Genomic DNA, 25,587 nt, shown 5'->3' with positions numbered 1-25,587 from the left:
TGGTTAGAGTAGCGAGGGGATGCAAATCTTGGCAGGGATGCATTTCTCGGCAGAACACTGGCAGCTGTAGTTTAGAGCTGCAGGTTGCTGAAACCCGGCCTAGCTTCATAAGGCAGGAGTTAGCCATAAAACGTGTTTGGAGCCACACACACACACACAAAAAGTTTGATACGAGCATAAGAAAGGCAACACAATACGGTCTGTATCGAGAGTCTCCAACGCGGTGCCCTCTAAGGTGCTGGGTCATTATGATTTCCGAGTAAAATTGGAGGTCTCGTTTGCTTAACCCTTCGTCCAATTACCTGGTAAGAATATAGGAACACTATAAAATTGTTTTCAAATAGGGTGCCCCTCTCAGCTTGAAAAAGGTTAGCAATTCCTAGGTCTTTATTCATATATGTATATATATATATAAAAACACTAAGAATGTTTGCATTTCGTGTCCCATTAACAAGTCGGATCTAACTTCATAACTGTTATGAAGCAACTTAAAATAATTTTACAAAGTCCCAAACGCTTGCCATGATCTTAACGCTTAACACAAAATTGTTGTCCCAAAATGTCAGGCTCAAGAAAATGTCAATATCAAACAATGTATGTACCAACAGTTCAAAATTAACACGTGTTTATTCAAAACAAAAATACTGTCAACAGATATAAAACTAGTATATATATATATTTACAACTACTAAAAACACGTTTAAATACATAACTTTAAAGTGCAGATCAAGATGTTTTGAGCTCAACAACAACGTGAGCTTGAATAACAATGCTAACTGGTTGATAGTCCACAATTCTTTTCTAGTGTTTCAGTACATTCAGCTGTGCCTAGCATGAAGGTGTGCTGCTAAGGCAGTGACAAACACTTTTCAGACCCATCAAGCCCCCATCACAACCTCTTAATGTTCCTTTTGCTCTGGGCGCTCCCAGGAAGGTGGGAGCTGTTGCTGCCTGAAGGGGGGAAGCGAGACCTGTATTGTGCCACCCGGCACAGAGAGGCGCCATGGAAGGTTTCCAAACAGATTGTGCAGAAGTCAAAGAGGCATGAGGGCCGTATGCATGTGGCTCGCTGGGATTCCGGCGAGTACTTGGCGGGAGAGCCGCAATGCTTGCACTGCCGCAGGGATTCGTACTGCTTCAGAGTGCTAGCGGCCTGAGGGGAGAATAGAAAACACCTGAAGTTAGACTCAGAGCTGTAAACCAACAGAAAAGCTCCTTAATCAATTTGGGATGGGTGAGCATTTGGGCTGCAACAATTAGGCAATGTAGTCAAGTTAAAAAAATAAATGAAATCAGTAACAGAACTAGTCGGCAGACATGTTTTTTACCAACAGAGGCATTTCTAAATGAGTTATCTCTGCAGAGTCACACACGCGCAATAGTGACTCTGGAGCAAAAACAGAAATGGCAGTGTCAACAACTACACATATCAAAACGTCTAAAGTTTGAGCATTCTAGCCTGGGCTACACTGAATAAAAAGATTACTTTCAAAGTGTTAAGTTTAAACTTTAGTAGACACACAAACTAAGTTAAGACACCAATGGGTTTTGAACTTGCAAGGAGGTCCGGGAGAAGGGTTTTTAGTTATGAGAATTCCACCCCTCCTCCGAGCCCCATTTAACAGTAAAAAACATTTTATTAAAATCACACCCAAAAAAAGGAAAACTATAAACGTGATGTAATATTAGACTACAACAAAGACACAAAATAATAATGGGAATGCTAATATTTACATGGTATTTGTTTAAGTCTGGTCTAAATTGTTGGTGCAATGACATCAATAACATTTTGTAAAAATAAACAAAATACAGCCATTCCTTTCTAAAGTAATTTCCTCAGGTTTTTAAATCAGAAAAAGTTGGGTGGAATGCCTTAATTCAAATGGCCATATTTTAAAAATAGATCATCAGAAAGCTTTGACTGTGATATCACTTTAAAGCTTCTTTATGCTTTCCATTGATACAAAAAACTCCAAATTTGGTATTTGCCTTACTTCAGTACAACAGGTCACAAATAAGGAACTGGCATGCTATTAAATTTCCTTTGCAAGGTCCATTATTAAAAACAGAATAAACCTATCACAAAGTTTGCAAATCATAAGAATAGCCCAGTCAAACACCAACATTTTAAGAATCACTTCAGACGGTTGACCGAAACGGAGTGACTTACCTCTAAGAGTCAAGTAACATTCAAGCCAATATGGTTTTGGTGACATGTACTGTAAGTTTTATATGGGTATATTTTATTTTGCTTGAGATAGCTTAATGGCGGTATGCCATACAAAAATATTTAAAATTAAATGCATGCAGTCTGAAAAATAAACGCCAGTTAAAACTTTCATTTCAAAGTGTTGAAAATCTTTAACTACTTCAGTAACAGACTTCGCAGGCGACCACTAAATGTACCTCACAAAATGCTCATCATTCGTTTCATTTGCTGTTCTAGTGATGCTAATAATCCTGTTCTTGGTCTACAGGGACAAAAAGGTTCCCCCCCCATTGAAAACATTTTTATGACCTCAAGTCTACCCTCCAAACCCATTTTGATGGACATACTTCTAAATCAATTGCAACAGACTGACCTGAACAAATTCATCGAAGCGCGAGCACTGAGAGGTAGACTGGCCCATTTTTTGCAATGATGCATTTCTTCTTTTAACGCCACCAACCAATGATGAAGAAGTCACAGATGGAGGATGTGGGGAAGCCACGTTCTGCATGCAGGACAAGACCACTCGAGATGCAACCATGTCTCTCGTAAGGCCAGAACTATTTGGCTTTACTGAGCCTAATGAGGCCTAAGTAAAAAATGAAAAGCAGAATACAGTAATGTTATGGTTTCCTGACATGCAAACATATTTGTGTAAGAAACACAATTAGATGAAGATATTGGTATTTAAAACATTGCAAATATCACCCCAACACAATATATTCCTACATTTAAAGCGTATGGTAGATTTTATTGTTTTATCCACCTACCATTTGGACATTTTCTTCTGCCTTAAAAAAATCAAATTTGTTCCATTTTAGTTACATAATAGAATAGAATTGTCTTTTCGTAATAAATTAGAAACATAAAACATTGTTTACAACAATATTTGACGTGGCACCCCAAGATAAAGTAGTTAAAGACACGATGAAGATACAAAAGAATAATGGGGTTGGTAACATGGTGGTCGTTATAGTGTGGCCAAAATTCTGCGTGCAATGACATCAGGAACATGTAGCAAAAATAAATATATAGATATTACTTTACATAGTCAAGATTTTTTCCCTTTAACATTTTTAGAGGCTTGTGTGCATGTTTAGGGTGGTGATGGCTCTTCGGAAGAAACAGGCTCTGAGCCTGTCATTCCTAGTTTTAGGGGACCTGTAGTCTCCCGCAGAGCAGCAGGTCAAAACGAGGTGGTGGCCGGAGTGAAAGGGTACCTTAGTAAGGTCTGATTAACTCTTGTGGCGAGAGACAGCAATGGCCTTACAGTTACATTTAAATTTACTCAAATGGCCATGTAGACCTTTATATTGATGGTGCGTGGACAGGAAATATTTTCCATTTAAAATCACTCAAATGTTAAAAACTACTTAAGATAGTCAATTGCAGCTAAATAATTTCATGCTTTAAGTAACCCTTCTCCAAATGTTAATTTGAAAAAGGTTAAAATCACAGATGGTATGGCAGTGCTAGTACAACCCAAACAATAGAGTGCATAACCTCACCTGAAGATTCTGCTCAGCTTGCCGGCACCTATTCAGAGCAGCGCTGTCCTCACGTATAATCTTTCTCCACGTTTTGCTCACCTTCTTACAACTGCAATTAGTAACAAACACCATTGAAATTTCACAGCCAGAATCATGTGCCACCTATCGTGCACCAGTTAATTCCTACTGGGCTTTGCTACTCTACCTTATGAGGTCCATGTCTCCGAGCAGGCCCAGAATGTTGGCGAGAATGCTTCTCATGTTTCTCAACAGGAGAGAAGAAAACACATCCACAAACTGGAGCCCCATACGCCGACCAATTACCAGGTAAAGATTATGATCCTCGGCTACCTTGGAGACCACGCTGAAGTCGTAGCTGAAACGAAAAACAAAAGCCATCGTTGAGAAATCGAATTGGACACAGGGAAATGTAAGGGAAAACAAAAATAGTTCTACTTTTCCAATAAATGTGCTGAACAAGGACCATTCAAATAACAACCAATATCCTCCTACCGTTTGGTTAAGCTGTAATTTTTGGCAAGTTCTTCACACACTGCTTGTTGGAATTTGATGATGGGCAGGTTGAGGTTGTCAAATTGCGCTGAAGGTGTGGAAGATTGGAGTGGTTTCCGCCTCTGAGGGTCTAAAGGTGTGGAAGTCGCCCCCATGCTCACAGTGCAGTCAGAAACCACCCCTTCTTCACATTTCTTTGGTATCACTGTAGGCGGTGGCATGAACAGGTACGTTTTCGGGACGCTTCCATAACTGTGATCTTCGCCTTCGTCAATGTGGCTGTTGTGCAAGGACAAGTAACCGCTATCGTCTTTCGCATAGTCAAAAGGTCTATCGTGTGCCTTGACGGTCAGGTTCTCTTTGTCATGGGCCGCTCCCAAGGAGTCGTTCTGAGGGAACAACTCTTTAGACACTGTATCAATGGGGGGCTTATGGGGGAGGGGGTCCTTGTTGGGTGAATCTTTTTCATGGAAGCCAGTGGGTTTCTCTGGGGAGCCTCTTTCCATGATCTTCTTGGCCTTGGCTATGTCATATTGTGGGCACTTCATGTTGCAGTCGAACACAGCTACCCTGCAGATAAAAAGATAAATTAACTTGTTTAATATTTCACAATCCCACAAAATGTCACTTTATAAAAGGATTAATGGTGATTTATTTGTGTCAATTTCTATTAAGCTTTCTCTTATTAAACAAATCACAATGCTAACAAATGATAAGCTTTACAAATTGTGTTTTTAAAGACTGCTTTTGTTCGGGCTCGGGACCTGCCGCAGCTCAGTACTCAATGCACATGTGGACTAAAGGGCCTACATTCCCTACAACTTATTTTTTGCCTCCTTTAAGGGGGAAAACATCTGCAAGACGTAAAAATTATACACCACAGCTTGTCACTTTAAAAGGGTAGGATTGACCAAATATTTTATTCTATAGTATGCTGTCATTGGAAGGGATCCATCCATAGTAATTGTTGCATTCAAGCTAAAGTTAGCTGCCACAAACGTGAATAAATTGACAAATAAAACATACCACATTTTAGTCAAAACAGACACTGAAAGCTTGAAAATAGTCAGACGTTATGTCGCCTGTATTGAGGGCGCTTACATCTGTGATATAGATTTGGGCGGGCAACTGCTATTTCGCCGCTAAACTTTCTGACCCATTTCCAAAAGTGGTCAAAATATAGAATGTCCTATAGGAACATGTTAAAAATGGTAGAAACTACAAAAACCCTGCACATATTCCTAAAAATAGAGTGGAATTTGGTCAAAAGTATTGTACAGTATTAGGTCTCCGTGACAAGCGAGCGGCAATTCACCATGAATTAAGCAACTGACAAGAATGTTTGCTCCAGTTTCTATTTACCTTTTGTCTTCTTCTTTGTTCAGCAAGCGTCCCAAAGTATTAAGAATAATACTGATAAAAACGTTATTAAAAAAGCTCAATGCGCATTAAAAGCGGTCACCCATCCTCTCTTCGTTGCGGATCTGCGGGCAAGAAGGCGCAAAAGCATTCAAACAGAAGCGGGCAAGTCACCTTTTAAACCTCTGGCCAATCAGCTTCGGTGGCAGAGCGCGGGGGCGGAAATAGAACTTGAAGCAGGGATTCCACGCGTGCGCACTAAAACGTGGCCGATCCAGGGCCAGCTAAATCAGGGCGCATGCGTATTGGCCATATTGACTGACAGTTTCGTTCAACAGTACAAATTGCTGCCATTTTACTTTTTGTTTGAATACATAGAAAATAAGTAAGTTAAATGGTAAGATATATCGTTCGAAACAAAATAAACAATTATTGGGTGTCCCCCAAAATGTATACCTATTCAAGCAGCTGTTAACTCAATTTTGTCTTCTTTCTTTATAAGCTAAATCATTGAACTGCGTGATGGCGGCCTGACTTGACTTGTTTCTGTGTTTGATAAAAAATGTGACTTAACCAAACTGCGCGCGCATTGTTGACCTAGAACGGCGGAATTCATGCCAGGTTATACCAGCCAGCTGACAGAAAAATGTCGGTGATTGCAGATAGTAACATCTCAAATAAGCACAAGGTATGTGCAAGCGGCAAGATAGAAGATTTAACTTAAACTTTAAAAGAATTGACTTTCCCTTGCTTGCACCTACCTCAAATACGTTGTTAGTGTTGGTAGGATCAATAATAATGACCATTATTTATTATTACTATTGAAATTATAATAATGTGATATTAAATACAATATATATCCATACTAATGTTCTTAATATTATTATGGTTACTCACTCTTACTAAGGCATTTGGTATTCAAGTAGATCCAATCCAGAACAACAATAACTTACCAGAAATGAAATGGACACCGCATACACGGACATTCCTAATGATTTCCTCAGTCCAGTCATTTCTTTCAATTACTTGCAGCCACAGGCTTCTATGGTGATTTTTTTTTTTTTTTAAGGCCTGTTGTTTTCTCTGGCAAAATGTGTTCCTTACAACTGCGATTTGTGCACCCCTTCACTCAACACTTGGCAATGTTGTCTTTGTAAATTGTGACTCTAAAAACCCAAATCAACATACAAATCTTCCTAATGCTGCTCCTGTTTTGGGTTAACACCGCTAGCGCATCCTGTGGCGATCCGGTGATAAGGTAGGCTGAAAAGGGGCATACACCAACCGAGAGTTCTCCGATGGTGAATTTTTTGACTTAGTGGAGTAATCAGCCAATGATACCCAATGCTCACAAGTCTCAGCCATTATGTATTACTGCAATTGAAGTTTGAATAAAGAGAAAATAAAGTTAAAAAAAAAAAGGAGAAAAATATTTTACAATAAAAACTCTATATCTTGTATACTCTAATACAAGCTAAATTTAGAACGATAAAATACTGAAATCGGGGGCTCAGCTTGTATGCACGTATTTGATAGTATATCACAAGTTGTGAACCGTAGGCAGCGTGTGAAGGAGGGACGGGGACCAACGGAGGAACAGCAAACCAACGGGAATCCCATCGGGCGCATAGCCACAAATTTTCCAGTGAAAGTGAATTAATGAATGAAAACTTTTATTTCGAACATTAAAATAAAAACAGGACAAAAACAATGAGTCAATAACAAAATAATGTCACATAACATGTTCGAAAAGGGGTAGTCAGAAGCAGATGCTTGTTTTTCCTACCCCTTTGTCTTCCCTATTAAATACATTTTACAAAATCTCCTTTCCTCTTATGTCTAATACAACAAAATGTCATGGATATACTTAATACATAGGTCAGATATCAATAATTAAAATAATTACAATAATCATAGATTTTATACACTAATCTTCGCAATACCCATCCCTCAACGTCATAATGTGCCTCGTTACCAAATGTCACTGCGGCACCAATGATAATAACAATAAAAATAATATTCATAATAATGTTCTGATACAATAATAGCAACAATAACAACAAGTTAACCATAGATTTAAACGCAGTATTTCCAATCTCCCTCATATCCCATTTTCTTCATCCCTGTATTTCGCCAGTAATGTTTTTTGTATTTAAATTTGAACACATGGATAGTTGGACATCGTTTGATCTCATCTTGTAAATTATTCCAAAGTTTGACTCCACACACAAACACAAATACTTTTCCTGGTTGTTCTCACCTTTGGGATTTTGAATTTACTACAGCCCCTCAAGTTATAATTTCCCTCTCTCTGAGTGAATAATTTTTGTATGTTTTCTGGCACTATGTTTTTGTTGACCTTAAATAACAGTTGTGAAGTGAAAAATTTTATTAAATCATCCAATTTTAATAATTTGGACTGCATGAATAAATTATTGGTATGATCCCGATGTCCTACCCCGTGTATGGTTCTTATTGCACGTTTTTAAAGGATAAAAAGGGGCTGTAGTGAACTTTTGTAATTATTGCCCTAGACTTCTGCACAATATGTTAAATATGGCAGAACTAGAGAACAATTTAATAAATACAATGCATTATAATTTAAAAGAAATTTGGCTTTATTAATTATTGAAATGCTTTTAGATACCTTAGTTTGTATGTGTCTGATGTGTGTTTTCCAACTTAATTTATTGTCTATTATGACCCCTAAAAACTTAATTTCGGATACAATGTCTATTGCAACACCATCCATTTTTACTTCTAAATCTTGATTTGCCTTACGATTACCAAAGAATATTACTTTGGTTTTATTTAAATTTAAAGATAATTTACTTATATCCATCCATACTTTTAGGTTAATTAGTTCACAATTAATACAGGTTACCAAATCAATATAGTTATCATTTGAATAGAAAATGTTAGTGTCGTCTGCAAATATTACTATTTCCAATTGTTTTGAAACATTAAAAATATCGTTAATATATAAATTGAATAACATTGGTCCCAGGATAGAAACCTGTGGTACTCCACAACAAATGTCCAAGTATTCAGATGACAACTCTCCCATTTTTACATATTGCTTCCTCCCCGTCAAATAACTTTGAATCCATTGCAAAGCCACTCCCCTGATGCCATATCTTTCCAGTTTTTTGAATAATATATTATGATTAATAGTATCAAATGCTTTTTTTAAGTCAATAAATACCCCGACTGCGTATCTCTTCTTTTCTATACTATGGGTGATTTCTTGTACTGCATCAATAATTGCCATTGTTGCTGATCTGTTTGCTCTAAAACCATATTGACTTTCATTAATCAATTTATGTTTATCTACAAATTGTTCTAGTCTATTATTGTAAAGTGATGGACAATCCATCGCATCCACTACACAGCATTATCTCCAGACAGAAGAGCAGTTTCAGCGACAGACTGCTGTCACTGTCTTGTACTACGGACAGACTGAAGAGATCTTTTCTTCCTCATGCCATGAGGCTCTTTAACTCCACCCGGCAGAGTAAAGGCCCACATTAAACCACACCACCTACATTGGATATTACCGAATCTTACAGCAATATGTATTCTGTGTAGCACTATTTAGTTACTCTATATAACGCGCTACAGTGGGCATTTGCACGTCACACTGGGTATTTGTATATTGCATTCTTTTGGCTTTATTATTGTACTGTTCTCAACTCAGGGATGCTGCTGGAAATGTGAATTTCCCTTCGGGGATGAATAAAGTATCTATCTATCTATCTATCTATCTAAATACAACTAAACAAACTCATTTTCTTTATTCATACCACAGAACTGCCATTCATATTCAATTATACACCAGAATGAATAAGATAGTTTTCGTTGTTTTTTCTAGTAGCATTTAAGATCACCGTTTTTAATAAGAAATTAATTCTTTAACACTTAGTAAAAACGCACCCCTAACCTGCTGTTACTACTAAAGTCCGACAGATGGCACTATTACCAACCTAGGAAAATAATGAGGCTATTTTAAAGCAGTTTTAGGGGATCAGAGAGAATGTCATTCGGTCGCACATTCCCACACCACTGACTTGTGGAATTTCTAACAGTACATTATTGTGGTGTCGTTAGTGACATCTACTGGTAAACTAAAAGAACCCATGTATGTTGCTCCATAAGAAAATCCTTAAACTTAGCACCAGAGAGAAACTGGGAGTCCATCCATCCATCCATCATCTACACAGCTTAACCGCAGTAGGGTCACGGGGGGGCTGGAGCCCATCCCAGCTATCTTCGGGCAGTGGGCAGGGGACACCCTGAACTGGTTGCCAGCCAGTTGCAGGGCATACAGAGACATACAACTCACTCGCTCATTCACACCTCGGGACATGCATGTTTTTGGAATGTGGGAGGAAACCGGAGTGCCTGGAGGAAACCCACACAAGCACGGGGAGAACATGCAAACTCCAGACAGGAAGGTTTGATCTCACGACCTTAGAACTGTGCCGCACACGTGCTAACCACTGCTCCGCCGTGCTGCCCACTGGGAATTCAATTTCCTGAATTTGTGGGCAGGTCAACAAATAAAAATCATGTAAATTGATCTTGGGGTATGATCAGAGATAAGATCAGAGTGTCATTTGCAGGCAGTTACGCAGAGTAACAATTTAAGAATGCATCAATTTTAATGCAAACCCGATGGAACCTCAGACAAATGCATTTGATAATTACTACACCTTTTTTGAAGTTAACCAAAGGCCTTCTTTCCCCTAGGTGTAGGACTATTGTTTTTTCTTTTTTTTTTATCAAGTGACCATGACAAAATAGACCGTGAATGTAAATGGTCTGCATTCATATAGCGGTTTTCAAATCAATGAAGACCTCCCAAAGCGCTTTACAATGTGTTTCACACTTACTCGTTCACACTCAAAAACCTATAGCAGCATCATCCATGCAAGACAACTACCTGCTTATCAGAGGCATTGAGATTCAGTGTCTTGCTAAGCACACTTTGACACATGAGACGGAGGAGCCGGGAACCAAACCTACGAACTCTTGATCCCAGGACCAACGCGTTACTCTCTGGGCTGCTGCCGCTGAAAACTTTGTAAACATCTCTCCTTGTGACAAAAATGGTCACCATTGAAACAGGTTTCATTGTGAAACAAATCTTCCACCCTAGCAAAAAACCTCTTTTCTTTTGCTATATTTGCCAATACCGTACTCTGCTGGTCCCGTTCGCCGTTGAAAGGAATTCCAGGAGCCAGTTTGAGGCTTGATAGACTCCCAAGTTCTTGGCTTCCGGCTGGTTTTTCATTTGAAGTCCTCAAAGAGGAGAGGCTGAGAACCAAAAGAGAAAATAGACGTCATGCAACAATGACAATAACAACATGCCAACCTCTGGTGTTCTAGGGATACTTTTCATGACACCAGTGCTTATGTCAGACCTGGGCACTCCGGTCCTGGAGGGCCATACGTCCTGCCAGATTTTGAAGTTTGCTCTTCTTTAACTCAGGTGATACAAATTATAACCTCGTTAGCAAGCTAGCAAGTGCTCGTTAACGATACTGGTGATTGGAATCACCTGTATTGGATCAGAGAAACCTCAAAAATCATGCAGAACATACGGCCCTCCAGGACCGGAGTGCCCAGGTCTGTATACGTTGATGGTTTCCGAGGTATGAGCAAATGTCAAGTTTAAAAAAAAAAGACTTGATAAAAGAAACCCCTGAACACCAGATGTCATACATTTACAAATTCAGTAAAGAAGGGGTGTCAAACTCATTTGAGCTCAGGGACCAGATGGTAGATACATAATTCAGAGGGTTGGACTACTATATTAAAGAAGGAAATATAACGAAAGGGACACACATACAGACTAAAAGAGAGAGTAACAAATAGAGAGTACAAGAGACAGAGAACGAAAGAGAGAAAAAGATAGAGGCAAACAGGGAAAGAATGTGAGCAAAAGAGAGGGAGAGAAATATATATATATACACAGACTACAAAAAGAGAACAGAAAAGAGATAAAGTAAAAAGATAAAAGAGTGAAAGGAAAGGGAAAATAAATGTACAAGGAAAAAGAGAAAGACAAAAGAGAAAGGAACAAAGAGAGAAACATGTGAGAGAAAGAGAAAAAGATGGAGGGAGACAAATACAGAGATAAAAAGAGAAAATAGAAGGAGAGAAAAAATGAGAGAGTGAATACAGCTACAATGTTGCCTGGCTTTGGCGACATCAAGTGGACATATTCAAAACTGCAGCTCATTTTTCTCTTGCACTTCTTTCAGCGTTGTGTCGCAGGCCGGATTCAATCTGATGGCAGGCTTGATCCGGCCCCTGGGCCACATTCTTGACACCCCTGCAGTAAAGGATCCATTGGGTGTTTGTGCAAGACCTTGTTTTCCAGAACCCGACTACCGCCTGGTAGGAGTTGCTCCAGTGTGTGCACTGGCGGTGTTTCTAGGGTTTCGGGCAACAGCAGTGTCAAAGCGCCGGCGGAAAGGCCGATCAGACAGAAGATACCAAACGGCATAGCCGCTGCAAATGCACGCTGCAAAGGACATGCGACAAGACTTCAATCGCTAGAAATTAGAAAAGAATGCCATATCAACAGGCTTCCATCACTTGACCTCAGCTGAAAAAACAAAATCAATCCAGAGGAGAATGTCCTCTTAACCATAGAATATTAATGAGCGCCAGTTTTACTGTTTGCGGGCCAGAGTCTCGGCTCAGGAGGATCATGTCGGGATCACCAAATGAAGTGCAATGACTCGGGTTGAAAGATGTGTAAAACAAACACCGGAGTTGAGCAGTTTTTATTTCAGAGTATTCCGGGCACTTGTGAATCAAAAAGCCTGATTGTGTACTATACATACACTACCTACCAAAATTTTGGGCTCACCTAAACCATAGTGCGTTTTCCGCAAAATTTCACACTTTCTTTTTAATTCATCAAACGAGTTGCAAAATAAATAAAAAGTATAGTCGGGAAATTGAGAAGGTTAGAAAAAATAATTTTTGTTTGAAAAATCCTTCAAATTGCTTTAGTCAACGGGTGGAAATTTCTAAGCAATCCCAAACTTTTGAACAGTACAGTAGTGCATGTCTCCGAATACTGTCATCCCTCATTTTTCACAATGGTTGCGTTCCAAGAAAAACCCGCAAAGTAGAAACATTTATTAATTTATCAAATAATTTATTGTACATTAAAACCAAAGTACAACCTCTATTCACAGGCTCAAGGATTTGTTCAAGAAATAAGAGTACTGTACTTTCTTTTTTTTTTTTTTACAAACAACTTATGTATCGTAAAATTACATTTTGTAAAAAAATCTTGCAACTTTATTGCACAATGGATTAGTTATCGGATATAATCTTGCTTCTATATTGTGGTGCACGATAGCAGGGGTCGGGAACCTATTTGACTCAAAAAGCCATAAAAGCAAAATATTTGGATTCTTTTTGGGGAAAGAGCAATACCATATATTTTGACACTTCATTTATTGAAACCTCTAAGCCGCTCTCCAGACAAACGCTTATTCTTCAGCACATTTTATTTCACAGAGTGACGTTCGATGATTTGATAAAATCTATGAAATGAGAAGAATGTCAGAGCCTGTTCCCGAATGTCAACAAATAGACCTGTAGCATTTTAAACTTGTCTCCCACCCGCAATTATTTAAGATTGTTCAGGCTCATTTTAACTCCAAGCAGTTATTTTGTAAAAACATCATAAAAAGTCTGCAAACGAGGATCTTGACATATTTACTTTCAGCGCAGACGGCATATTATTATTATTATTATTATATAGGAGACAGTGCTTGCAGTTTATGCATAGTTCCACAGATACCTAATGGTTACCCAATCAAATTGCTCTGGGTGCTCTTCTAGTGTTTTAGGTTATTGCCAGTTTTTTTATGTGAATGGTCATCAGTATGTGCCTCAACAGTGAACATGGATTATTTAATGAGCGCCCATATAAAGGCGGGGCGTCAAAAAGGCGGCCTGCTAAGGGATTGAATACGGCCGGCGGGAGAACGCTCAGAGAAGCGGAAGAGAAAAACGATCTGCAGGTAAAATAAAATATGTCAACTTGATGTTGCCAAAGCCAGGTGCTTCTCACAAACGCTGTACTGTACTTGTATTTCCCTTTGAATCTCTCCCTGAGGGATAGATAAATAGATGAGAGAGAGAGAGCGAGAGCGAGAGAGAGAGAATGTTTGTTCTATAGTACAGCCAAAATGAGTTATTTTCGTGTGACACTTGCCTGTAAACTGGAGTTAAAAATGTGCCCTACATTTTACACTGGACAGTTCCACATTGATCATCTGCTTTGGTTTGGATTGCACTACAATAGTCTTTGTGAAACGCAATTTGGAACAATATGGATGATGTTTCCATAGAATCAGATTTGTCTCCGTGCCATATGTTGAATTGAGAAGAGCCAAATATTTTCAGGACACTATACTTACTTTAGATGATTTTGTGCTATCATGTGGACATTATTGGGAAAACAAAATAAAGTGTAAAATTGCTTTTACCGTCCTTTAGCAAGTTGAGAAGTTCAACTTTGTGGAGGATAGAAAGCACCCCCCTCTGCCTTTTGATTCTTTTGTCGGTCCAGAGCTTTTTTGTTGATATGATGGTTTTAAGAGAAACTTGAAATTGAAAAAGTTGGTCAAACTGTTTTACGTATGTGTACGACTTAGACCGAAATGTAATTTATGCACAGGCAGACGCTGGCGGAAAAAGGGTGGGAAGACTGTTCAGCAAATCAAAATGCAGAACACAATGCACAATGAAATTACATAAAGCCGCAAAACAGCAAAAAGTAAACCTCAATACAGGGAGTAATAAATGTATTCTAACTAAAAAAAAAAAACAACAGAGCTGCTCAAGTCCAGAACTTGTTTTACCCGTCTCACAACCCGGATTTTAAACGAACAAGTGGAAGAAAAGAAGTAATTCCTCTTCAAAATGCTGACAGGGCATATTTAAGATATTTACAGTCAATGGTGACCAAAAGCAAGTTTCAAAATTCTTAGTCGAGGGAGTACAACGGAAAGAAGGACGATGGATCCGTCCTTACCAGAGCAGGAACAAAAGGAGCAAGAATTCCTCCAACTCTGCAGGACATAGCGCAAACTCCCAGCCCAGCATTCCTAAAAGCGTCAAAATAAATGAAAGGTACACAGCGTGTATAGATGCAAGCCAACTCCTCCCTGCCTTTGCTCACCTGACCACGGTGGGGTAGAGCTCTGAAGTATATACGTAAACAATGTTAAAGGCAGCGCTGACCGCCAGCTTCCCCAGCAGCGCCAACGACATCACACCTAATGATGTCCCTGCACAAACACATCTGTTAAGGATGACAGTCGTGATTGGCTGCTAGGATATTTTATATAGTGGCTAAAACATTGGTCCCCAACAAATTGACTGTTTGCCAGTTTAAAAAAAAACGACTTATTAGGAAAATGGGGTACAGAATAATTACTGATTACTCCATGCAAAACACTCTCAGGCATTGTTGAGACAAACACGTTACAAATGAACACGTCCCAGGAACGCAATTATTTCTAAAAATATAATGCCTGCGAATGCAACGAGGAAAGCGACGAAGGCCTGTCTCATCGGCCAGCTGAACCCACAACCGATGATAAGAAAGCAGCTGCCCTCCTTGAGGGAAGTGCTGAGTCGTTCTTCCGCAATCAAGAAAAGAAGACGTTCAAGCAGGCAGCGAGACTAGTGGTGGTGGAGGTGTTCTTGTTTTGGTAAACGGGGCAAAGACCTCTACGTATCTACCTACAAAGAACAACTGAATACAGTTATTGTTACACCCTGTCAAGTGCAGAGAGCAAACAGGCTGAATTTCTTCTAATGCAGATGTTCTACCTGGCATATATACTCACATCTAAGCCAAATTTACGACATAAGCACAGAATTTTCAGCAAAAGTGTGCTGAATTTTGGTCTTTTTGTTTGTAAAAGTATTTTTGCAATACAACAATGCCTGGAGGAAAAAAAAACGTCTAAGGTAGTACCCAGAAATGGAGGAGCTCATTTAGTGGGTTAAAGCCCAGAAACAAAATGGACATGGAGATTCTCTCAAGTTGTTTATTTGCAATCTCTCTAGATTGCACAAGCCAAGAAATATTTAGGGTTTAGAGCTTTTTATCTATTCCTCTTATTATGTGGCTATTTTAAAGCATTTTTAAGGGTTGGCTTCTTTGTGATTATATATGGTAATTTGTAACGAGGCAGTTACTTTCGGAGTAACGCAATACTTTTTGGTGTCAGAGATCTGGGGGGTAACTGAGTTCATTTTTAAATGAAGTAACAAGTAATTGTAACCAATGACTGTTTTTCAGAAACACACCCAATACTGCTCACAGGTAATTCATCTATTTTTTTTAAATTGCCAATTTGTTTCTAAAGCCTTTTTTGGCTGAAGCCTTACTTTCCTGACAAAATCTGGATTCCACAATCGATTCTTACCGACATCTTGCGGGACGAAGACGGTGCCGAGGCAGGCCCATGCAGCCAAACACAAGAAGCTCGACAAACTCCTCCTCCGGCCGGACCTGAAACGAAGTCACCATTGTGTCTTTACGAAAACAATTATGCTCGTTGGCCGCAACTGTCAATATTCTGGTGTTTTTAGGGTGCGTCTGCAGCACGAAATATGCTCAACCAAAACCATGGAGGACAACCCGGTTACACAAGAAACAACCAATTAAACCAGGGGAGAAAGCTGGTATCATGCATGAGCAGAGAGATTGCTTGCATTGTTGAATTCAGGGATCAGAATGGAGATTTTCATTTTCAGCTGAAATAGCCAGGGTCCAGGAATAAAGCAGGGAGGAAGCAGATGCAATGTGAGGCTCTCATCACAAGATGATAAAAATGTCGCCTTCAACATCAACTTAAGTGGCGTGCCTGTCTCCAATCCTCCATTGCAGATTTTTGGGTTGATGAATCTTAAACGGACTGGGTGCATGCTGGTCATGCAGTGAGCGTTTTAAGTTATACAACAGGAAAGACTAACATAGAAGGTTACGTAGTGAAGAGCTGCATGCGCACGGAGAGGGATACTGGTTGGAGTTGTTAAGTTTAGGGTAGGGGGCTAGAAAATACACTATGTAAAAGTCATGTCTCATTTAGGCTGGAAAAACAAAACTGTGCGCATGTATCTCACAGTTAAGGCCTTCTCTGCTGACCTAAAAATATCTGAATCCTGCGATGTCAATTATATTTTGTCCAAAGAATACTTACTACATAATTTTGAATCGTCTATCAGATCCTTTTTTATTGGTTTTCCTCTGGTTCAGCTGCTTCCAGATGTGTGCTTTCATATTTAAACATTTAACTAATCACAATAAAACCATTGCTTGTTGCCAGGGTCAGAAATCTACTCGAACAGACATTGACAATAAGTTTTGCAGGCCCTGAAGAATAAAAAAAGTGTCGATAAAGTGTGTTGGTTTAGTCAATCAGATTTCGAGTTGGGGGAGCAGGGCCTTCTAGCTGGCCAAGGGAAACGTCAGCAGTTTCGCAAACTGTGATTGGCTAGTGGGCAGTAACGGAAGTATCACAATGAATAGGTAAAGACAAATATCCCTGAATCCACTGCTTCTGTCAAATGGACATTTGCAGCCCGAAATCGAATAAAAACTTATGCCAGAAATATGACAGGACAGGCTCTAGCTACGATGGCGATGGAATTTTTGTTGGATGGAACTAAAACTGTACGACACAGTAATTGAAATCTTTTTGAGGAAAGAAAGGAGGATGGATCTTGTGCACGAATGAGATGGATTTTTGGTTAGAAAATGTGGCTTTATTCACTATTAATATTGGCATTTTGCAAAGGTTATTATTCTGTTTTATGTTGTTTTATGAGTTGCAGCTTTAAGTGGAGTAATGGAGCAAATGTTTTATAGCCATTAAATGTTATGTAGGGTTGGATTGATTCATATGTAGCACTAAAGAAGGTCAAGGTGAGAAATGCACGGCCCTCCACTAGTATCTCACCATGGTTGGTTCATAAAGTACACGCAAAGTGGGAAGGCAGGCAGCTCGACCAGGCCGGACAAGGCCACGTTGAGGTAACGATTTCCGGACATGTCACCGGCGCCCAGCGTCAGCCCGTAATACACCAAACTGCACGAAAACCTGGACACAAATAAACAGGTGGAGGTTGCCATTGTGAAACAAGGCTCAAAAGGTGTAGCTCACCAGATAAACATGAGCAGGAGCGTCCGGAGGCGGAGGGTAGGATGGGTGGCTAACTGCAAGATGCCCAAACTGCCCCCACCACTGTCATCGCTCTTGGCTGGATGCAGAGTTAAGTCGTGCGCCGGGCGATTGTTCATCAGAGCCACGAAGCGCATCACCTTTATTTTCAAACACAATTTGTCAATAAAGTGCACAGATGATGCATTAAACCAACTTGTCTTCCAATGAAAACGAAATTAACTACCACCACCGCAACATCAGAGCGGAAACAAACCCAGGTTTGCAATGCCAACTAGGGCTGCACCATTTAGTTGTTGACAAAAATCGATAATAGAAATAGTCAGCAACGAATTTCATTGTCAACCAATGTTGCCAGGCATCTTTTTTTCAACAGAGTGAGGCATCTTACATGCTTACAATCTCTGGCGAGAGTTGCTCATGCCCAATAGCGCCTCTGTCTTGAGCGCTAACATACAGATATCAAGTATGCATAACACAACTTCTAAAGTATGGGACCATTTTAGTTTGGATATGGAGGATAAAAAGACTACTTGTAGAGCAGATCTTGCCTAATGATGCACAAACATTTAAAGAGCATATATGGACAGTTGAACCAAACAGTCTGACTAGTCTAGGTAACATTCAAGTAACAATCAAGCCAATGCGGTTTCAATTACATGCATTGTACATTTATACATGTGTGTTTATATATATATATATATATATATATATATATATGCCTTAAATACCATAAAATATGGTGGATAACATTGGAAATGCAAACAGAATTTATATGTGTTTATTACACGAGATTTTACAGTAGCATACTACTGTATTTTTGCGATGATAAATCAATCAAAAAACATTGCTGATCAAAATCCCAAATCACCGTAAGCAACGGAAATTGACATTTAACCACTAGACCACAAGTGATACAGGTGTCATATGAGAAGGCATTCGATTTCATCTCATTATCACACTATATTTACCCACGGTGCCAGAACCAAATGTTAGAGGATGGAGGAAACAGAAACCTCATCCTAAAAGATTCATTATCAGATACACTAAAGAGTTGTTTCCATCGTTGTGCTTTTTTCTATTTTCTTCGGACAACTTTCTGTTCCTCCATTCTCTAACATTTGTCTCTGGTACCATGTATAAAATTAGTTTGATAATAAAAATAAATCTAATACCAGCGCTCTCACCCGTGTGACACAGGTTAGATTCCCATACATCCAATGTTTTGAGATTGTTGTCAGCGAAGTTTATCGACTTATATATCATTTCACAAATACAGTAAGGTCAAACCTTGTGTATCATTCACACCCAAACTTTGAGTCCTTTTTAAGGTAAATAAAAATGCACTTTACACAAATAAGCAGTTATTTAGTTGCAGCCCTACTGCCAACCCGGACGTCAAACCTGTAATTAGAACCTTCACTGACCTCCTCAGCCTCGTGGGTACGACGGCGACAATACAGCCAGCGAGGAGATTCTGGAAGCGTACTAGATACAAAAAAAACCCTTAATAGATCAGATGCAAGCTCACGGAAAGGACGGAACGAGCGAGTTTTTCACCCACATGGACAACAGGAAGCAGAGGACGCCAAAGGTGTTGGCGGCTGCCGCCAGGGTCCTCCACGGCCTGATTGCAAATCCGAGAGCTGCAGAAAGAGCGATGCCCACTGCAAATGTCATGCTTGCCAGCGTCCCTGTCGGTTGCACGAAAAAAATAAAATAGACATACCACTCAGCCACCGCACACACAACTTTCCCCTCTATTCGTCTGTTATTAGTGTGACCACAGAAACCACAAGCATTGTAAACGCAAAGTGTAAGGGAAATTATGGTCTAAATGTGCATTTTATACTATATTATATACTCTCATACCAAATAAATACTTTTATACTCTTATATCTCTATACGTTTATATTCCTATAGTTCTCAATAAGTGTGCGGTTTTACGATTCCACTTGGTGTTCAGAGGCAAGCGCCTTCAAGATTAAGGTTGCCTCCCGAAGCCTCCCACATTCCTTTCTTCTCACAGAAACGCATTGTGTTTCCAAAGTTTTGGTTTTGGGAGAGTTTGCCTCCCACATTACAAATCTGCTCAAGAGGCACACAGAGACGCCTTTAGTTTATAAAGTTTCACTATCCTTATTACTCATTCATTATACTTGCACACCATCTAGCGACCAACATTATACACTGCATTTAAATATAGAATAGAATAGAATATACCTTTATTGTCATTGTTACAAATGGGCTAACATATTGTGACAACGAAATTGGGCATGACACTCCAGTTTTACACATTCATAGTGAGGTATGAGCAAGAAGATAAGGGAACAGAGAAGATAATGTTATAAGACAAGGGTGATAAGGCTATAGTTATAATTTACATGGTATTTACACAAGAAATGTCGGCATGTGGGATGTTACATACAGGGTTGTCATGATAACGTTGGTATCGTAACGGTTGTGCAATATTGCATTTGGTGCAAAGTCATCATAGTGCAAAAATAGTCAGCATGAAACAGGAAATGGTCAGACATTGTGCAATTTGAGCATTAAACGTAGTGCAGTCGACATGTGCAAGAACAAGACATGAGTAACATTATATTCGTATGAGGTAGTGTTGGCACGAGTTTTCAGTTTTTTTGTGCGGTGTCTGTATGAGCAGTGAACAAACATAGTGCAGACAGCATGTACGTGAGTACCATTTTACATACGTGTGAGGTAGTTTTTTTTGCAACAGTTTTCAGTTTTTTGTGCGGTGTCTGTTTAGGGTGGTAATGGCTGTGGGGAATAAATTGTCTCTGAGTCTGTTCGTTTTTGCTTTGTGTGACCTGTAGCGCTTGCCGGAAGGCAGCAGGTCGAAGAGATGGTGGCCGGGGTGAGAAAAGTCCTTGATGATGTTTTCTGCTCTGCTGAGGTAGCGAGAGCAGGCAATGTCCTCCAGACTGGGCAGAGAGCAGCCGACGATTCTCTGGGCTATGTGATTCCTGTCTAAACCAATCTGATTCATTTCCTGTGTTCATATAAACCAATAAGATGTGAAGTTTCCTTCTTGTATTTTACAATAAATGAGCCTCTTGAAAAAGGAGGGTGTTCTTCCTTAAGCCAATCCCGGAAGCACGTACCTCCGATGGAAGGGGCTATCAAAAAGTTTCCGACTCAGAATGTGTTCTTTTCTTCTTCCTACTACAATCTCAGGTTTTAAACTCTCAAACTCAGTTAACTTGGGGGCCACTGGAGCTAGGTTGGACCGAAATTGGGTTTTCCACTAGGAAGCCACTGATAATAAATTCCACTGCTTTCAAATATCTTTAAAATAACTGCTAAACAAAATAAGATCCAAAAAATGCTAAAGAATGCAGAAAACAAACATTTCATCTCAAAAGATATTAACTTAAAAGTCTGATTTATCATATGATACACCAAAGTGCTGTTTCTAGCTAGGGTTTTTTTGTGTTGATCTATATCTTTCTATTAATATATATTTTTATAACATTTGTTTCGGTACCGTAGGTAAAAATTGTGTGATGATGAGATAATATTCTATGCCTTTTCATGAGTCATTTGTCTCACTATTGGTCTAGACCAGGTGTCGGGCACTTTCTCTTCATTTCGAATAAATCTTTCGCCTTTTCGGCAAGGCTTTAGGGCTAGGACCTTAGCTTGGCCTTTTGGCTGAGAGTAAGTGTCCCGGCTCCTAGGCTTTGTAGCGTATTATGAACTGACCGATAACGGATAATGGATAATGATTTATGAACAAGCTAAATAACCCTTAAAGCCCCTAAACCCCCCCCCCCCTATGAACTGACCGATAACGGATAATGATTTATGAACAAGCTAAATAACCCTTAAAACCCCTAACCCCCCCCCCTAACCTATGACATATATGTCCATATATGGCTCTTTTCATAAGTATCCATGGCTCACTCCAATTTAGCGTGAAAAAAGCCTGGTGCAGTGCACGCGAAGCCCAATTAGCGTCAAGAGAGTATGTGGTACTCTCCAGTATATATAGGGCACATTTGTAACTACAGTCAAGGTGTCATGACAAAAAACTCGTTTTGGCTGTACATCACTATTATGGAAGCTCATTAAATAATCACACTTTATGATGAAAATCTACAGAAAATGCCAAAACCAACAGAAATATGTAAATGCCAACTATATATTTTTTTTACAGCTCTATGAGTCAAAAACGTTCCAGACCCCTGGTCAAGAGGTTAGGTATTGGCACTCTTACTACTGCAATTCTGGTCCAGTTCCCATTGCAAACAATGTTTTGCGAGACTGATCAATCATTGCACTAATCAAGTACATGGTTCCCTTTAACCACCAGGGTTGTAGGGGCACCACTTCCTGTGTGTGCAGCCTGGCGGTGCCCATCCCTCTCTAGGCTGTTGTTTTGGGTTTTGCTACCCCGCATGAAACAAAGTATTGGTTTCCATGATCACCAGTAGCACAAAGAGCCTCCTGATCTGACTCTGATACAGCAATCTTCATCATCTTGTCGCTGTTGTTTTTAAGAGATGTGTATAAAATGTGCAACGGTTATACTTGAATTACTCGGTAGTTCTTACTATGGTTTTAATTCGAAAGTTACTAATGTAACTACGGTTCCATGAGTGCAGTACGAGCAACGAGTGACTAATTTTGGTATACATTTCTCGAACTGCGCATGAACGAAGGTGAAATACCGTGCTTAAAGCATCGCCTACGGCGGTCGCTAGGGACGAAATATACCCATGTGCCTTATATATGAAAACAATATGACAAAATACTTTTTGGGGAGATGCGCATTATAATCCGGTATGCCATTGTGCTGAAGATGCCAAGTAAGGTTCCCTCCAGAGTCCAAAGGTATGAAAGAGAAGCACTAAAATGCATTTGGCTTACCCGTCATGGCCCAGTAGGACTTCCCAACGTACTCTTGCGTAAGGATGAAGCAGACCAGGCCAACGGCGCCATTCATTAGACCCACCAAGAGACGGGATGCGGCAAACACTTCGTAGCTCGTAGATGCTGCTGATACGTAGCCCAAGAGCACCTCCAAGAAGAGTGCTGCGCCACAACAAGTCAAGTTTTTACGTCAAAAATCTCACACCACGTCATAATATCTATCTGTTACGCATCCATGTTTTAATGCCAACGAGTGTTTCCCTCACTCATCAGGTAAACGGGTCTCCTGCCCACGATGTCGGAGAGGGGCCCAAAGATGAAGCTGCCCAGCAGGAGGCCGGCGAAGAAAAGGGAGCCAGCTAAGCTGACCTTGTATGCCTGCTGCTTGACAAGATGCCACTGAGGAACCAAGATTGAAAATTGAAGAAAGAAGACGTGCGCTTGCAGCAACCCCCCAAATCAAGTATTGGCTCACCTCGGTCACAATGGAGTCCACGTCCCCAAAAAAGGTGACGGATGACTGGACGCCTTCATGTTTCTCCACGTGGAACTCTGGAGATGCGCCCACCAGGACCACTAACATGGACTGACCCGCCATGTACACCTGAAAACATGAGCAACATGCACTGACTTACACTGCACAAGAATGTGCACTATATCATTTACATGCCATAAATCACGGACTACAGAGCGCACTTTGAGGAAGAAAACTTAAATTTGTTTTTGTACAAGTCGCACCAGATTTTTATCCACAAGTTTAAACAGCATAAAAAGGAAATCATTCATGTCCATTTCTTACAATTAAAAAATAAGCCGGGAAAAGTCATGCATTCTGCCGTGATTGGGATTGTGTATACAGTTGTATATCTCAATTGACTTGCGCAACAGTCAATGTTAATTAAATTGGCATTAACATATAAGCGGGATTGCGACAATAAATCCTTAGAAGTACATAAAATAAATAAAATAGATATACCGGAGCCATATCCCCCTAGTGGGAAGCGGCCAGAGTCAAGAACACATTCAAAATTTCGACTTTTTCTAAGATTAATACAGAGGAGGGGATTCCCAGTCTCCTTGCTCAACCCAACTGATGGGTTGCAACGTCTCGTTGGGAGTCATTAAGTGACCAAACCCCCAATTCCAACCCCTAATGCTGAGCGCCAAGCAGGGAGGCAATGAGTACCATAGTTGTAAGTCTTAGGTATGACCCAGCCTAGGCTCAAACCAGCAACCTCCCAGTCTCGGGGCGGGCGCCCTACCCCCAAATCCACCGAGCTGGTATCCTTATAATTAAATGCTTTGAATATTTTTAACAAGTACTGTCTGCTGATTTAATATTTAAGTGTGGCAGCATGTAAAAAAATAGATGTAAAAAAAAAATAGATGTATTTTTCCTATCGGGCCGAAAACTGTGGCGTCAGTTCGATAACTGTCAGGCCAACAATTAATGTGTTTCCCCCCTTTAGTTAGTCTCTGCATGAATAATGAATGGAGTATAACTAATACTTAGTATCCTGTTTATTGTTTTTTCATGTGTGCAAGGGATAGGAGAGCTTTAGGGGGGGGGGGTTTTAAGGGTTATTTATCTATCTTCGTTATTCATTATTCATTATCTGTTATCGGTCACACGCATGGCACAGCAAGTTTATAGGCTGTTTTGATTGTATGAACAGGGGGAATCTTGTTCATCCGCGTCGCCAATGAGATGACGAAGCTTATGGCTACCGAAGGAAGTCATAGTCACTCCTGCCGTTTACCCGTGCTTTATTGAATTTCCTCACTTTGACGTAAAGAGCACTTGGCAGAAATCACGATGCGTCACCTTCGTGCTACATATCATCACAATGCTTTGTTGTAATAAAACGGAGCAGAGGTGGCCCACGCAGAACACGCCATGCCACATCAAAGCGAGGCCCCAACGGGCACCGCAGCTGGGGAGATCCACGGTTAAGGCCTAACGCCTTTGAAATCATCCGCCTCGCAAAAAAATTAAAAACACACATTAAAAGGAGAATGGATAAGCTGCATTCGTATTGTGAGCCACAGTATTTAAAATCTTGAAAAAAAGAGTTCACTTCATCCGGGAGGAAACATTTGTTGACCTGGAGAAGGATGGGCGCCACCAGGCTGCACATGCCCAAGACACACCACAGGATACGGTGCCCTTAAGACCCTGGAGATTAATGGAGCCACTTCCACCCACACATATAGTAGTACAAACTGTAGATTAATTCTGACCCCCTAAAATACAATAATATACGTCCTTGTCGTTTACGTCATACGTCATTTGGATGCGACTCCTCCCAGCACCTACGTCATGAATCCGTGCAAAACCGAGATATTGGCATAAGTCAACAAACCGAGCCATGTTTTGTACTTTTATTTGTTAGGCACTCATTTAAAAACAATTGCTTAAATTCCTCTCCGGGGAAAAATACAGAAATAAACAAATGACTAGATATGTTGAAATGCGTTTTCTTCAACAAAAAAACACTAACTCGTTTGTATATCAGTTAGCATGACGTGAATTTCGGCATTCACCTGGTCAACACTGCAAAAGAAACACTTCCCATTATAGAAGTTACATGTTAATTTCGTCTCAAGGCAAACACATATTTGCATCGTGTTAAAAAAGACGAGACGCCTTATGTCACACGTGCGTGTCAACACGCATAAAATATTTTACATTTAAGGAGTTCAGGTGGGCAAGTCTCACCTGTGTAAGAGCCAGAACGGCGACTGCTCGTTTTTGGTAAGCACCAAACTCTCCGACGATCTGAAATGCATCTTCCACGTCCATTTCCACCAAAGTTGCCCATGGACAACGGCAACGAAGACCTCTCCAATCAACAAGAGCAACTACGGCTATTACTTCCGGATTGGTTCC

At 40.1% G+C, this 25,587-nt stretch overlaps 2 protein-coding genes across 2 annotated transcripts; both read right to left on the bottom strand.

The window, feature by feature from the left end:
• Positions 1-608: 608 nt before the first annotated feature.
• Positions 609-10,886, bottom strand: LOC148353951 (F-box only protein 5-like). The gene is made up of 6 exons (XM_088351450.1): positions 10,767-10,886; positions 4,213-4,782; positions 3,905-4,075; positions 3,718-3,808; positions 2,583-2,798; positions 609-1,153 (listed from the first exon to the last, which is right to left on the bottom strand). Exons 1-6 carry the CDS (start codon positions 10,862-10,864, stop codon positions 890-892), a joined length of 1,410 nt encoding a protein of 469 aa, XP_088207576.1. The 5' UTR covers positions 10,865-10,886; the 3' UTR covers positions 609-889.
• On the bottom strand, positions 9,341-25,587 carry slc22a15 (solute carrier family 22 member 15). Its single transcript, XM_088351449.1, has 13 exons — positions 25,417-25,587; positions 23,173-23,301; positions 22,964-23,096; positions 22,695-22,859; positions 19,366-19,495; positions 19,229-19,289; positions 17,784-17,941; positions 17,580-17,720; positions 16,044-16,129; positions 14,786-14,894; positions 14,639-14,711; positions 11,945-12,100; positions 9,341-10,887 (listed from the first exon to the last, which is right to left on the bottom strand). Exons 1-13 carry the CDS (start codon positions 25,498-25,500, stop codon positions 10,861-10,863), a joined length of 1,452 nt encoding a protein of 483 aa, XP_088207575.1. The 5' UTR covers positions 25,501-25,587; the 3' UTR covers positions 9,341-10,860.

This window comes from Urocampus carinirostris, chromosome 13 (genome assembly GCF_059441175.1).
Source record: "Urocampus carinirostris isolate Australia breed hairy pipefish chromosome 13, RoL_Ucar_1.0, whole genome shotgun sequence".
NCBI lineage: Eukaryota > Metazoa > Chordata > Actinopteri > Syngnathiformes > Syngnathidae > Urocampus > Urocampus carinirostris.
Note: the sequence above shows the minus strand (reverse complement) of the source record. Positions and strands in the feature narration are given on the sequence as shown.

Coding starts and splice junctions, on each gene's coding strand:
- slc22a15 (XM_088351449.1), bottom strand. CDS start 25,500: ATGGACGTGGAAGATGCATTTCAGATCGTCGGAGAGTTTGGTGCTTAC. Junction 19,496..22,694: donor GTCCTACTGGGCCATGACGG/GTAAGCCAAATG, acceptor TGCAACCGACAG/GGACGCTGGCAAGCATGACA. Junction 19,290..19,365: donor CTCTGCTTCCTGTTGTCCAT/GTGGGTGAAAAA, acceptor TTTTGTATCTAG/TACGCTTCCAGAATCTCCTC.
- LOC148353951 (XM_088351450.1), bottom strand. CDS start 10,864: ATGAAAAACCAGCCGGAAGCCAAGAACTTGGGAGTCTATCAAGCCTCA. Junction 4,076..4,212: donor AATTACAGCTTAACCAAACG/GTAGGAGGATAT, acceptor TTTTCGTTTCAG/CTACGACTTCAGCGTGGTCT. Junction 3,809..3,904: donor GGAGACATGGACCTCATAAG/GTAGAGTAGCAA, acceptor TACTAATTGCAG/TTGTAAGAAGGTGAGCAAAA.